This window comes from Saccostrea cucullata, unplaced genomic scaffold (genome assembly GCF_032062105.1).
Source record: "Saccostrea cucullata isolate Sc308-1 unplaced genomic scaffold, CSIRO_AGI_Scuc_v1 ctg185, whole genome shotgun sequence".
Lineage (NCBI taxonomy): Eukaryota > Metazoa > Mollusca > Bivalvia > Ostreida > Ostreidae > Saccostrea > Saccostrea cuccullata.
In genome coordinates this window covers 157,858-173,319 of record NW_026926219.1, presented here as the reverse complement: position 1 = coordinate 173,319, position 15,462 = coordinate 157,858, and the positions used below count along the sequence as shown (strand labels likewise).

The 15,462-nt window shown below is 35.0% G+C and overlaps 1 protein-coding gene across 1 annotated transcript in view; it reads right to left on the bottom strand.

Annotated features, from left to right (window-relative positions):
* Nucleotides 1-15,462, bottom strand: part of LOC134271150 (Kv channel-interacting protein 4-like) — a 119,334-nt gene that overhangs the window by 93,876 nt on the left and 9,996 nt on the right. Inside the window, exon 2 of the mRNA XM_062753403.1 lies at nt 5,344-5,463. Coding sequence (XP_062609387.1) covers nt 5,344-5,463 — 120 coding nt within the window. The remainder of the gene's footprint in view (nt 1-5,343; nt 5,464-15,462) is intronic.

Genomic DNA, 15,462 nt, shown 5'->3' with positions numbered 1-15,462 from the left:
TTTTGTTTTATTAAGCCTTTGCTGTCAAACCTTTTATACAATATTTGAACCAATGGAAATAGGAAATTTTAATATATTTTTTAACTTTAAGTCTGAAAAATAAATATCTGTCCGTAGATCTTATCGATTCCAATCTAAAGGGCGGAGCGGAAGCGAGAGTGAGGCTCTGATTAGTCGGAAAGAAAGCAGCTGATGGAAGGACGGTACATTTTACAGGTGTTACTCGGAGTGTATGTTCCCCTTCCTCTTTTAATGGTCATCATTGTATATAAGTTAATCCTTTTGCTACTAACATAACATAATTTTACACAATGATAGCTCATTCGACTGCTTTCTATGACTCAAAGATAGTCTTGAAAACCTGGGAATTTCTTGGTCATTCCCGCGACCCTATTATGTAAGGTTGGAATATATCACACATCACGATCATTTATGACTAGTACATAATTATAAAAATTTGTTAATTTATATGCATGTTACTTAGTCAAACACTAAAATTTTCAATGTGACAAAACAAAACCACGAAACATTTATATTTACGTGCTGGTTGCGTGATTATTCCAAACAATTTATGTACAACAGCATAAAAAAACTTTTAAAGAAAAATATTGTACATAGGAAAACAGTTCCATGTTAACCAAACCTTATATTTTTGTTGACATTTTTCCGATTTTATTCACTTGCATCAGCAGAGTATCGAGATATTATAGAGACTCCTTGGAGACAGACCTGTGTTTATGTTGCCAAGCAGATCCCGACATTACTTATGTCCTCAATTATAGCATATGGGAAATAAACAGAATTTTATATAAACCTGTTAATACGCAAACGCTCGAGAGTGTAGAATCAACCAATTTTCAATCAATTGGGATTTTTGGCTCTTTTATGTTACACCAACACCATATGTTTAATGGTAAGATTGCATGAGGAGATAAATACAGAGTTGTACTTTTCATCTTCATACGCCCCGACATTGCGTGTATGAAAATAGGATAAATTTTCTCGCACAAGTATGCAGTTCGAAACTACTCCTTTCAGTCCAAGTTTCTTTGTTCTTTGATGTAACTGCAATGCAGCGTTTCAAAGTTCAAGGGGGAAAAGTCCCAATTCCAAATATTCCAGCATTAGAGAAAATTGTTCCTTTCATGAAAGACGCATGGTTACTAATATTCCTCTTTTCCATATGATCGATTGATGTTTAACGTCCCTCTCGTAAATTTTTCAGTCATATGAAGACCCCACCACTTGCCGGTGGAGAGCTACAAACTTTGTCCTATAGTCGGTACTCACGGCCATTGAGCATCGGTTTATACAGTCTCATCTGAAGGACCGGTCTCCGCGTCCCACAGTGGGATTCGAAGCCGTGACGAAAGGATCAACTCCATACTCCGCGACCCTTGAGCAGACGCTCTTGCTACTGCGCCACGCGGGCGAGCTTTTATATCGGAAGTCATTATGAACGCATACTGTAAATACATGATTATTGTCATTCAAATATACTTAGAGTTTGACCCTATCAAGACAATTCTTTCAATTAACCACCGAAACTTGCCATAGTTAAAAGAAAACGGTATCATTCCGATATTTTGCAAAAGCCCTGAAGGCTATAGGTCTATGATTCCGTACAACGCATTATAGAAATACAAAAATGGAAGCACGCCTTAGGCTACAGACAGATGACATGCTGTTAATATTTAAATATTTTTTTGCGATACGCAGACATTGAGACATAATCTTACTAGCACGAACCACCATACTCACAAAAAGTTGGTCCAACCAGCTTCGAATATAGATGATGCTATGCTTGGTTAAGATTGCCTTGCATTTATTAATTCTCAAGAGTATTCACTTCCTAAATAGAAAGAGCGTATTTCATATGTAAGCCGCAAAACCGTATATTTCAATAGAAACGTTAACCACATGTGGGAGAACTTTATTTTTAACATAAAAGACAAAAGATCAAAAGCAGAGAATCCGTCTAAGAGTTATATATCAGTGCTTAAAGTCGTACAATTTTTCTTTTAACAAAGATGAGAAAAGTTCATGTAAAAGAGGTAGATGATCCAAATAAATGTATATTTTTTACCGTTTTATTGATATCTATACAACCACACTTCAAGGAAAGCAACATTGACTGATTTATATGTCCTCCTTTAATAAAGACAAAGACAAAAAAGTCATCTGTTGCAGAGGGTGCTCTTTATGAAGAATATGTTCCATTGAAGAGTTATGTTTACGTATGTGTGCCTCGATGGGAGAAATAAATAACTGCTATATAAGTTATATATCTATAATTGTTTAAAGAACGTGAAAAATTAAATGTTATTTTCGTTCATTAGTTCCCCTGGTGAAATCGTCAGTTTCGCTAACCTTTGGCTGATTTTAACTCGATTTGTGACAGAACACATTAAAAATTAAAATGAGTTAATGTGGCAGTAATATTGCATCAACACCTGCTTGTTTGTCATTCGATTAAGAGGAAGTTTAGATTGATTCATGCAAATCAGTATTTATAGTGCAAGAGGGAGCTTGTAGCATTAAATTTTTAAGTCGGAAATCAATTGATTTCCTGAATAATCTGTTATCTGTATCTAATCCATTAAAAAAATGTAATGAATATTATACAACAGCTGATGATACGACGCAGGTGATCTCCAATAAACATCTGTTAATCACAAGTAATATTATACTTTCATGTAAATTAGTTGAATCTGATTGGTCGAGAAACATTTGTTAAAAAACACTATTACCCGCTGAATAATGAAGCCACGCCCTCCAGAATTTATGCGCGCACGGTTCACTGTTATATGTGTTTGTATAAAACATTCAGTATTATATAATAAATATTGCATGTGGTTGAGTGTAACATTGAAAATTTTCACCCGTTGAAAACCATTGTCAATCTCGGTTACACTCAACTACATGCAATATTTATATTATATACTGGACAGAAATGTCCACAGGATAGACCCATTAAACAAAGAATATGTACATCATCAGTTACTTTATACAAGTCAGGTCCACTTCATAATGTGCCACTATGAACAGGTGAGTCCCATTAAACTTCTGTATATCATGTATCAAAATATTCAAATCAAGTCCATTAAAGAAAAATCTGTATATATTACTAAATCATGTATCAAAATATTCAGGACAAATCCATTAAAGAAAAATCTGTTTATATTACTTTGTCAAACAACTGGTCCACCAAAAAAAAACCAGAAGTCTCTGTCGAGACCAAATAAAAATATATTTTAAGAAACTTGTGTGCCAAGTTATATTGAAATCAGACCTGTATAAAAGGAATTTCAAGAAAATTCTATTTTTAGTAACCATTGCAATGTAAAAACTGATAATTTTATGTATCTTAGTGTAGTCTACTTGTGTGCCAAGTGATATTGAAATGAGACTTTAGCGTTTTAAAGGAATTTCTCAAAAATTCTATATCAACACCGCTCATCGAAATCAAAAACCGATATATTTTATGCATCTTAGTGTAACCAAGTGATATTGAAATGAGACAAAACTGTAGAAGGAGTAGCGTTTTAAAGGAATTTCACAGTATTTTTATCCATGGCAACATCGTCAAAATCAAAAACCGATGCACTATTTTATGTATCTTAGTGTAGTCTACTTGTGTGCCATGTGATATTGAAATGAGAAAAACTGTAGAAGGAGTAGCGTTTTAAAGGAATTTCTCATTCTATTTTTATATGGCAACACCGTATTCAAAAACCGATGCACTATTTTATGTATTTTAAGCCTACTTGTGTGCCAAGTATTCAAACAAAACTGTAAAGGAGTAGTGTTTTAAAGGAATTTCTAAAAAATTCTATTTTTAGTAACCATGGCAACACCGTTCATCGAAATCAAAAACCGATGCACTATTTTATGTATCTTATATTGAAATCACGTTTTGAAAAATTGTTTACAGACATAGACGGATGTCAGGACAACGCCGGACGCATTATATCGCATAAGCTCTTCTGGTCTCTGATTGTGCATAAAACAATTATTAATTAATTCATGTGTCATTAGGTTTAGGATTAAATTATATCACGGATCACTATATCAAGAACAGGTGAATCATTCAAAATTCCGTATATCATACGTCAATATGATCGGACATATTCGAAAAAAAATGTATTCATACTATATCACTATTTGTAGAGAAAAGGTCTATTCAACATAAATCTATCACCTGTCTTACTATACATGTCAGGACAAACCTATATCATGTGTCATTTTTTAAAATATGAAAATCACGTAAAAAAAAAAAGTAATTAAAAACATTTTGAAAAGTACAGTCAATTAATGCCCCATCTCAAAAAATGACAGAAGGGAATGTTTGACAATCGATATTGCTTACAATTGTTAGCAAACTTAATAAAATATATTGTTTTCCCAAAGGTACGGCATGTTTCGCCAATTTCTCCCATCTGTTTAAGCACTCCACTAAGCAAAAATATACAGCGACGTTTGTAGCCGCAGTAGTGCTAAACTCGTATAACTCTCTCTCTTCATGAATCTTCAAGGCAAAACAACAGAGCATGTTACGTTCAAACCAGCGTTTACCGCCAGGCTTGATCACTGTATCACAACGAGTCGACAGTGAATTTCTGTAATCGTACTCACTTTCAATTAAGGTAGGTTTAGGACAACCACACAGCGGCTACACCAACTTCGCGGTACACTACATCACTGTTACACTAAATAAGCTAACAGCACTACCGGAAACCCTTTTGCAAATATCAGACTTTACATAGGGAGATTAAGGAATAACAGCATCGATTGATCAATATGGAATAAATAAAGACACTTTAATGTGCTGTCGAGTCGATTTTAAATCATGAGTCCGGAACTTCATACATAAATAAATCACGTCTCGTCATTCTGTCTGATTTAAGAAGTAAATTTGGTAAATGAAAAATTAATCCCATCTCTCTCTCAATTCCACAGGACACAAACTACTGACTGGACTGTATTCATTTTCTGACTGACCCTCTCCGTCTGTCTGTCCATCTCTCCCTTTGTCGCTCTAACCTCCACTGGTCCCAAATGAATGACTGGTCTGCATCCGTTTTCTGCACCCATTGTCTCTCTCTCTGTCCCTCTCTCGTTCTCACCTCCACTGGACACAAAGGACTGACTGGACTGTAGTCGTTTTCTGACTGATCCTCTCTGTCCGTCCGTCTGTCTCTTTTTCTCCCCCTCTCTGTCCCTCTCTCGTTCTTACCTCCACTGGACACAAAGGACTGACTGGACTGTAGTCGTTTTCTGACTGATCCTCTCTGTCGGTCCGTCTGTCTGTCTCTCTCTCTCCCCCCCCTCTCTCGTTCTTACCTCCACTGGACACAAAGGACTGGCTGGACTGTAGTCGTTTTCTGACTGACCCTCGCTGCTGCACTCGGGATCTTCCTGGAGAAGATTTTCGGAGCTTTAACTTTTTGATTGCTTGTCCCACTGGAAACAAATTTGAAACAATCCATTAATCCAACATAATAGTCGATCTGGATTTTTTTTAAACTCCACTAAGAATAAGATAAAATAAAAAGCACCGCCTCTCAGTATCGGCAATAAAAAATAAAACATACTTCTTTGCTTTATCCTGGACATGCTTTTTGAATTTCTAAAAATTATTACTGAAACATTGGCACGCTCTTCTTAACGTACATATTGCATATGAAAGTGTGAAGATACATCATAAATATCACCACGGTACAGCGCCGAAAAAAAAAATCGAAGATTCCTTTCACTTTTCGCACTCTCAAAGGCACGTGTATAATCTGGTGGGGAAAATCAAATTTCAAATATCCATCATGCAGAACAATAGTCTGTGTATGCTTTAGTCGACCTAAGGTTTTCTCTCAAGATCAACACCGGAAGGACACACCATGTGTGTAAGGATGGGAACTGGTTACTACTTGTTTCGGATTCAGCTAGTTCTTTCATTGTATTGGTGCGCTATTGTTTTGCACGCTTAAACAATTTGTATATCTTATTAACGCTTTCGTTCCATTGATTTCTCGACCTCCAGGACCCCTGCTGACGTACTTTATTTCGGGGACAAATGAAAAAATTGATCCGACTTTCGGTAAAAGAATGTTTAACACTGATCTCGAAAAAACTTCAAATAGTTTTAAAAGCAGGGTCTTACTCAAGGAGCCAGAGAACTAATAAAAAAGTGAGATTTTAAATCAATGATGCAATCAGTGAGCTCGTCGAGTGTATGTTTAAATATTTAAAGAATCCCAGGGACTTACACCATTATGCTTTTACTTTTTTACACATTGAACTGATAAAGTCTACAGCTAAGAGTAATATTATCCGCATTGTCTGAGACATACACTCTGTTTGATACATTATGTTATCAATATAGAAAGAATATCCTTATATATATAGGACTGATTTTGTCATAATTGTTTCAGCTTTATGTTACCACCTCATATCATTCGTATCGATTTTTTAAAATTTCTGTAATGATAAATTAATTTTCAAACAATTTTTAATACCCAATTACAAGAATAAAGGAGTACTTGCATTCGTCATGTATTGTTATCTTTAAGCTGACCATTTAGTAAGAAGGAAGAAATTTTAACATTTGCCAAATTGCTGCCTTAAAGAAGAAAATTGTGCGGTTGAAGATAGTCGAAGAAATTTTAAAATAAACGTTCTAATGCTACGTATATATTTATTTGGGGACAGAAAGGGCGGCCCGTTCGCTATTGTGGGAGTTTGATACAGAAATAATAAGAGCCACAGCTCGATGAATGTTTGCAAGCGTTGAAAACTTATTATCTTTACGGCTTTTTTCTTGGTACTCTGTTTATTCTACTAATAAAAATATCTGCAAGACACATAGCGAAGGCACATTTGTGTTTCCGCCTCGTAGAGCGATGTGTTCAATAATTCGCTACTCTCGGCGGGCATGCACCGACTCTAGGTTCGATTATTTCGCTTTTAAAACATTCCGGTTATATGTATAATATGCATCGTTGATCTTGGGGATTTATATTCCTGTTGACGAAGAAATGTGACACTGAAACTTTGAGCTTTCATCATTAATAAATAAATAAATTTTAAAACTTAATAAAATGTTACATGTAATAGTTTGGCTTAAGGTACATGTACGAACCGTAATAAGATAAACATTGTATTACAATAAAAATCAAATAAATTACGCAGTACACGTACAGGTATCTAATTCATTCTAATTCGTAAAGTTTGAGAACAGAGTATGAAGATGATTATTTTTGTTTTTGTGTATTTACAATTATTTCATTGGAATGTTCTTTTCTGGAGTTCTTATTGGGAATTCATATCTAGAACTGCTTGTATATAAGAGGAATTCATTCATTGTCTCCTAAACAAATTTTATTTTCACAAATATACTGTATATATTGCTGAATAAAAAACTGAAAATAACACACGGTATATAAATTCGATCATTCTCTGGCCTATTCATCCTATCGATGATACCGAGCTGAGCGAGATATAAGAAATGATATGTCCCATCTCCTTCCAAGTCAGCTATATATATGTATATCAGACACTTATAGAGTAAACTCGGTTAACCAAACTGGAAAATAGGAATTGAAATCGGATTCCAAAACTTCATCAAAATCCTTACAAAGATACATAGCGGGTTCCAGTAAATGCTCAACCAAGCCTCTTTCTTTACCCCTCACTAAGATATTAACAGTAATGAAGGAAAAGCTTCCAGAATACTCGGAAACAATATATGTTCAAGAAGTGATGAAATTCAGATGTCAATACTTAAATATTCCAAGGAACTTTTGGACAATTTAAAATCAAAAGGTTTTACCAAAATCAAAAGCTTAAAAACTTACGAATTTTCAACTTTATACACAACCATTCCCCACGATAAATTAAAGTCCAAGCTTTTTTATATCATTGGCAGCAGCTTTTTCTATAAAAATGGAACTCTTTAATTTACTTACATTTACCTTGTCATTCGTCAATTGCAAAATTTTATTGTTAAAACACAGTCTGATTTACACATAAGACATCAAAAAGATGATTGAGCTTCTGATTGACAATATCTGTGTGGTTTTTGGAGTCAAGGTCTTCCAACAATCTATTGGACTTCCCATGGGTACCAGTTGTGCCAAGTTATTAGCAGACCTTTTTTGTATTCATATGAAGCAGAATTTGTCCAAAATCTTATACATGAAAAGAGGAATACACTTGCTGTGGTCTTCAACTCGACATTTAGATTTATCGACAACGGTTTGACAATTTAACAAGCTAATTCAACCCCATAGTCGCCAAATTTGTAAATTATCAAATGTATACATGTATACAAGGAAATAAAATACATGTATGTCAATATGCATATAAAGATTTGCTTTTCTTTATTATGTGTATAATTTTTTATATGGAAAACACTGTTATGAATTTTATAACCAACAAATTTTTTTTTAAAAAGCTGAATCTATATAAAAAAATTAAAAAGTATTAAAAAAAAAAGAAAAGAAAGGACCGACCCAGATTCGATCCCGGAACGTCTCACATTTGAAGCGAGAGACATAATAATAAGAGAACAAGTAATATTTATGTTTTCATGCGTAAGGATTTTTGATAATCCATGGTGTTTGAATTATTTAGCCTTTATTAAACAGTTCAATAGATGTAAAAGAACGTAAAGTCAGACTGGCCTGTTTTATACACAATTCCTCAGCCCCTGCGCTAAAAATACCAGTACTATAAATACAAACGGGGCGGGGCACTTTGAGAGGGGCGAGAGAGGTCCTAAGGAGTTTTGGTATTTAGGATTGAAAAAAATCTTCTTGAAATATCCGTCAGGATGTATTACACACAGACAGAATTATAAATTTATATTGATAGTTTTAAAAATCATTTTTCTTCATTAGGCCAGAATATAAAATTTCATTGCAATAGCTCAAATGGTTCTACTATCGTGTGGAAACGAAAGTGTTCTCTGTACAGACTGAATTTGATTTATATTCATATGAAGCAGAATTTGCCCAAAATCTTATGCATGAAAAGAGGAATACACTTGCTGTGATCTTCAACTCGACATTTAGATATATCGACGACGGTTTGACAATTTAATAATTGTAATTTCCCTTTTTAAATCAATACGATATATCCCGGTGAACTTGAGATAAAAGATAAAACAGAGTCTGACAATCTGTTTCATATTTGTATATTGTACTGAAAAAGACGTAAATGGTGATCTAAAAGCCAAGCTCTATGATAAACGTGATGACTTTAAATTTACAATCCTCAACTTCCCTAGCTTACTTATGCAGCAATATACCTTCATCACCCGCATACGGAGTTTATACATCTCAGTTGATTCGATACGCAAGAGCATGCTCTACGTATGAACAATTTCTAAACGATGTAAGTTACTGACAAACAAGTTGCTGAGACAAGAATATCAGCAGTCTGGTTTAAAGTCACCGTTTCGTAAGTTCTATGGTCGATACAATGACCTTGTCAGCAAATACAATTTATCACTAAGTCAAATGCTGACTGACGTATTACCGGGTATTTCCCGATCATGACAAGGAAGGGTGTGACCGATAAGCAGGGGATGCTCACTCCTCCATGTCACCTAATCCCATCTCTGATGTTTTTGAGGTCCGTGTTTGCTCTGCTCGTATTTTGTATTGTTTTATAGACTTTTGGTTTTGAATACTGTACGTTCGTTATTTCCATATGTTCCTTGACCATTAAAAAATCCAGAGGCTTGTGTCGTGCTTCAACTAAACGTATGTTTGGGACGAAAAGGTCAATAGCCAGTCTTTATGTGAATAATGGCGAGACGGAGGAAGCCCTACAGACCACTCTGTCTGATACGTCTAGGCTGTCATGTGGGTCAGCTTAATAACACTCATTATTATAGACGATAGATAACTATGTACTGTCCCTAAGGAAAATTACAGATATTTAAGACAAATTATGTATTAAAACACAGTTCCAGAACAGATTCCAATAACTAAAGAGAGTTCTTGAACTTCGATCATAGAGAAAACAAAAATGTGTTTGTGGAACACTGAAACCCAATGACTGCTCCTAGTCTGACAAAAACTCAAGTTTTTCCAGTGAAAATCAAGCTGAAAAAATGAAGGTCAAGAAATAAGATTTGCTTGTGAGCTTGTGACTCACAGTATAGCAGCTCATTTAAAGGTTAAAGATTCTCAAATGGAAATCGAAATCCGGGAATAGATGATGATCAAGAAGTAAACAAAAGTATTGGTATATCAAGAAAAGTCTTGTTACATGAAATATACGTGTGTGAAAGTCCAAGCCCAACTCTTTGAAAGTAATTACCAAAGTTGAACGAGATTAATGACCAGTGATGACGTGTCTAATACCAAATGAAGTTCACCACAAAAATAAAATGTTTCACTTGAAAAGGATTATAATGGTAATCTAACAACCAAGCTTTATGACAAACGAGATGACTTTAACTTTTCAATTTTCAACTTCCCTTACTTATGCAGCAATATACCTTCGTCAACTGCATACGCGGTTATATCTCTCATTTGACTTGATACACGAGAGCATGCTCTACGTATATGAACAATTTTTAAACGAAATCAGTCATTGACAAACAAGTTGCGGAAACAAGAATATCAACAGTTACGTTTAAAGCCATCATTTCGTAAGTTCTATGGTCGATACCATGACCTTTTCAGCAAATATAATTTATCATTGAGTCAATTGCTGACTGGCGTTTTTCATAACCAATTGTTAGTCCAATATACACTGAATTGACGCCGGACTTCTGTTATTTCCCGATCATGACAAGGAGCACATGATCGTGACCGTTCGGCAGAGGATGCTCACCCCTCCATGGCACCTGATCCCACCTGATGCTTTGGAGGTCCGTTTTTGCTCTGCTCCTATTTTGTATTGTTTCATGGACTTTTGAGCTTGAATACTGTTCGTTATCTCCATATATTTCATACATATGAAGTATGAAAGTCATTGCTTCAACCATTCAAAGTTATTGTTAAGGCTAAAATTTGTTACAGCTGTACATTTTTGCAAAATCTCGAAGGTCAAAATATCAAATATTATGATATCCAAAGACAGATCTTATCACAAGGAATAAACGTGAGAAATACGAAAGCCATAGTTTCGTCTAATCAAAAAATTTGCGCAAGGTGAAAGTTTTTTAAACAAACAATTACTAGTAAATTACTGGACAAACGGACGGACAGGGCAAACACTATATGCCCCGAATGTGCGGTAATATGGGCATAAACATTTTGAAAACATTCTTAAAGACGGTGAATGGATTATTCTAAGGTATAGTTTATATGCACCTGGATTCAGAGTTTTCGGTCTGCCCTTGTGTCAATTTGATTGTCTACGATGATTGACTGTATGTTGTTTAAAGTCCTTCTCGAGAAGTTTTCACTCATATGGAGACGCCACCACTTGCCGATGGAGAGCTGCAGATTTTGTCCTTTACTCGTCTCGGCACTTAGGGTCATTGCGCAGGGAGAGATATTTTTCGTGGCAGCACCTACTGCGACACGGGGCCTCAGTTTATACGGTCTCATCCGAAGAACCGGTCTCCATGTCCCACAGTGGGATTCAAACCCGCCACGTAAGGATCAACCCGTTACTTCGCGACTCTAGAACAGACGCTCGTACCACTGCTCCACCCGAAAACCTGGCCTTTTGCCAATACTTTTGAATGTTTAGTGCTAGGGATTTCATATGTTATATATGCAAGCCTTTCTTTGGTGACAATACTTTTTGCTTCATGACTTGATCTTCAAATGTGACCAACTTTTTAAAGACGTTAACGAAACATTAACCTTTCTTTTTACTTCTAAATGGCTAATGTCAAGGCTTTTATACATGTGTATAAAAGATGACAAGATCATTTTCTGTGTATCATACTCTTTTCACCGTGACCTTTATCTTACTTATTCGCTGCTCAAGAGCTTGCTGAGTACGAACAGTTTTAAAGCCTGGCGTGCGACTGACTGATAAGTTAATGTTACAGGGATTCCAACAACCTCGTTTAAATTCAGCATTTTGTAAATTCAATGGTCGTGATAATAACCTTGTTAGCAAATATAACCTTTCATGTGGTCGCCTATTTTGGCTGACTGTTTTATACCAATTGTTACGGCTTCTTAATGTTGAGTCTGATTACAGAAAGTTCCAACTACCTGATCAATAAATGATTACTAAATTCCGAGAGGCAGAACCAAAATTGTTTTTGCCTGACTTACCATCCAATCAAAATAAAAGAAACTAATTTTAACGTCATATGGCTTTAACACTCCTACTAATGTTATTGTGATTTAAATTCAAGACACGTGGTTTAGGTTGATCTATTCAAAGGTTAAAGGTAGAACCGGTTTTATAAATAAAATTGGCAGTAAACATGATATTGCTATAGTCTGTTTCTGAAAACATGTCCTGTAATTAACGTTTCCAGACTTTTCTGAAAGACTTACATGATGTTCAACAGAAAAGGGGTGGCTAAAGGAGGGAATGTTAAATTAACAATATATCTTATACTTTTCGACGAAAATTAGAGCTCACTAGTGACCGTTTCGCTAGTAAAAAAATGTGCATTATCATCTACACTGACAAACCTTTGTTTGCCTTATATGGCTATTGTTATAAATGCGCACAGGGATCTTACCACGAGCAACTGACCAATCGTTGAATGATTATGAATAGCAACGTTTACGCCAAATACATGTTTACATTTTACTTCGAACACGTAGTTCAGGTCAATCTACGATCAAGTAAATGGACTGCAAAATAACAAAAAATGTTCCTACGAACAAAAAACAAAGATAAGAAACTATGAAAGATGTTACGGGCGTTTTTAATTTGTTGTTTAATGAAAAAAAATGTTTTAATAAAATGTAGTTTGTGTCTAGTTCAGAACACCAGCGCTTCAAGGGTAAGGAAAATGAGCAGCATTTGCATTTAAATGGACAAAACTTTGTTTACGTCCGTGATCACGTGTTCAGCCAGGGAATTCACCTGGCAATTGTATTCACCAATAGTACAACAAAGGAATTAATACAGACGCAAATCGCTTTTGCAGTATGACTTTCAGAAACCTAGACTTCCGCCGTTTATTTAACAAATGTTTGTCATTATGAGCATGAAAATGATAAATTTTAAAAATGCTTTTCATTTAGTTTTACCATAAGATTTTCCTTTTTTCAAGCGTAAAATTCCTGTAGCATTCGTAGTAACCCATAATGCAATACTCATTTAGCTGATTGGTCAGTTAAAATCACGCTGGTGCCTCATTTGCTGATCTGACGCCAAAAAATATAGACCCGGTTCCCATGTAAAAATATTTGCCCAAAAAGAAATTTTAATTCATGACTGAAGAAAATTATAAAATAGAGAATACTTTTTAAAGTTTGAATGAATGTAAGAGAGATCGATTGATTGAAGTACATTTCTACAGACATTATCAGCTGATTCTAGGGTGGTGAAAACTGAAACGCAACATAATTTTTCTGTTTACCATGCCTCCACGTGCAAGTCACTTCCTCGCCACGTTTCCGTGAATAATTTACCCTATCTCGCTGAAATCTCGCTAACTCTCGCCAGAGCCACTGCCAGAGCTACTCTGAACTCATCGGGTTTTATAATTTGCAGAACACCGAAAAATAAAAGGTTCCGAACACATTAGTAGGGGTGTTTAAGAAGTCTGTAACAGTGGTGGACAGGGGTTTTTGTAAATTTCTAAGCATACATTTATGATAATAACCCACCCCTCCTGCCAATATTATCTAAAATACTGTCTAATTAACTGTTAGTTAATGTAAGTATTCTACTGGGTACAAATTATAGTTTTTGCATGTTACACTCATTGTTCCCATGTACTTCAAAATAATAAAAAAAATATATAGATTGATTTAATTAGCAAATGCATGGTTATGCAGAACTAATTAATTACATGTGTTTTCTATTTATTTTCTACACTTAATTACCCCTAGCAGAAATACTCACTGACAATGGAGGAGGAAAACAAAACACCCATAACATCAGTAACTGTAAAATTACTGGGACAACAACTTATTCCCTGACCGCCTATTTCAATGAGAATGCACCAGATGTAAAAATGTTTTATAAAAGATTCTGACAAAAGCTTGACAGAGGCATAAACATCATCTTTATACGAAGGACGAATTATAAAGATGTTATCACGTCTAATTCCGTGGTAAGGAAAGCCCGCCTCATTGACATCGGTGGATTGATCACTGAGTTCTTTTGTTGGTCTCAGTTCGGGGAATAAATAACTGTTATAGAGAATATTGAGGCATGTTACAAATCTTGATTGATTCGAGTATACATTCAAATGATTTGGGAGGAGATAACTTTACCGTCTACACTGATCATAATTTGGTCTCGCACAGCGGGGAGATGGCATTTGGTCTAAATTTGGACGAAATATCACTTCATTCCAGAGAGAGTGTAAATATAGAAAAATGCTGGTGCTATGGATTATTAGAAAGTTGTCAAAACATTTATAGTAGATAAATCTAAATTGATATCCAAATAAAAATAAGCTTGTGACCTTCATGTTTAGCACTCTCTCAAGTCAAGGACATGTGGAGATCATATATACTAGGAAAAGTGAATTGAGTGCGCAGAAGTGCTTGTTGTTTAACGTCCCTTTCGAGAATTTATCAGTAGTGCCGTCTTGGACTGAGAGGTTCTGTCAAGCCAAGATAATTATAATTTCTGACTATTTTCTTTTAGTTAAAACCTACGGAAGCGTATTAGTGCCACGCAATATTTTTTTTAAAGTTGGTAATTCCAACTTTAATATTGGCTTTTCCAACTTTAAAGTTGGTAATTCCAATTTTAAAGTTGGAAATTCCAACTTTAATCTTGGCTTTTCCAACTTTAAAGTTGGAAATTCCAACTTTAAAGTTGGTAATTCCAACTTTAATCTTGGCATTTCCAACTTTTAAGTTGGTAATTCCAACTTTTATCTTGGCTTTTCCAACTTTAAAGTTCGAAATTCCAACTTAAATCCGAACTTTTCTACCCCCCTTAATTTTTCTTAGTTTTTTTTCTTTTGTTTTAAAGTATCACAAACTTAATTAACGTGAAAATAAGACACTGAAATAGATTTGTTAGGAATTAATCATTGCAATCTAGGGGTAGGGGTCGAAAGAGGGGGGGGGGGGGTAAGAAGAGCGGAAGGGGCTATGTAAAGTTATAATATATGTACTTTTACAATGGAAAATAAAAACTAGCACATTGAAATAAATTGTTGAACTCTTTTTATCTTTGTTTCTTTTATTTTATTTTACCTTGACCTTCTTATGGCCTTATATAAAACTTCCAACTTTTAATTAGAAATCCTTATATTCCTTTTAGTTCTCTTGTGAAATTCTATTGAGAATAACTTCATATAAATTATATGTATAGAATTCCGTACATGACGGGATTTCAACT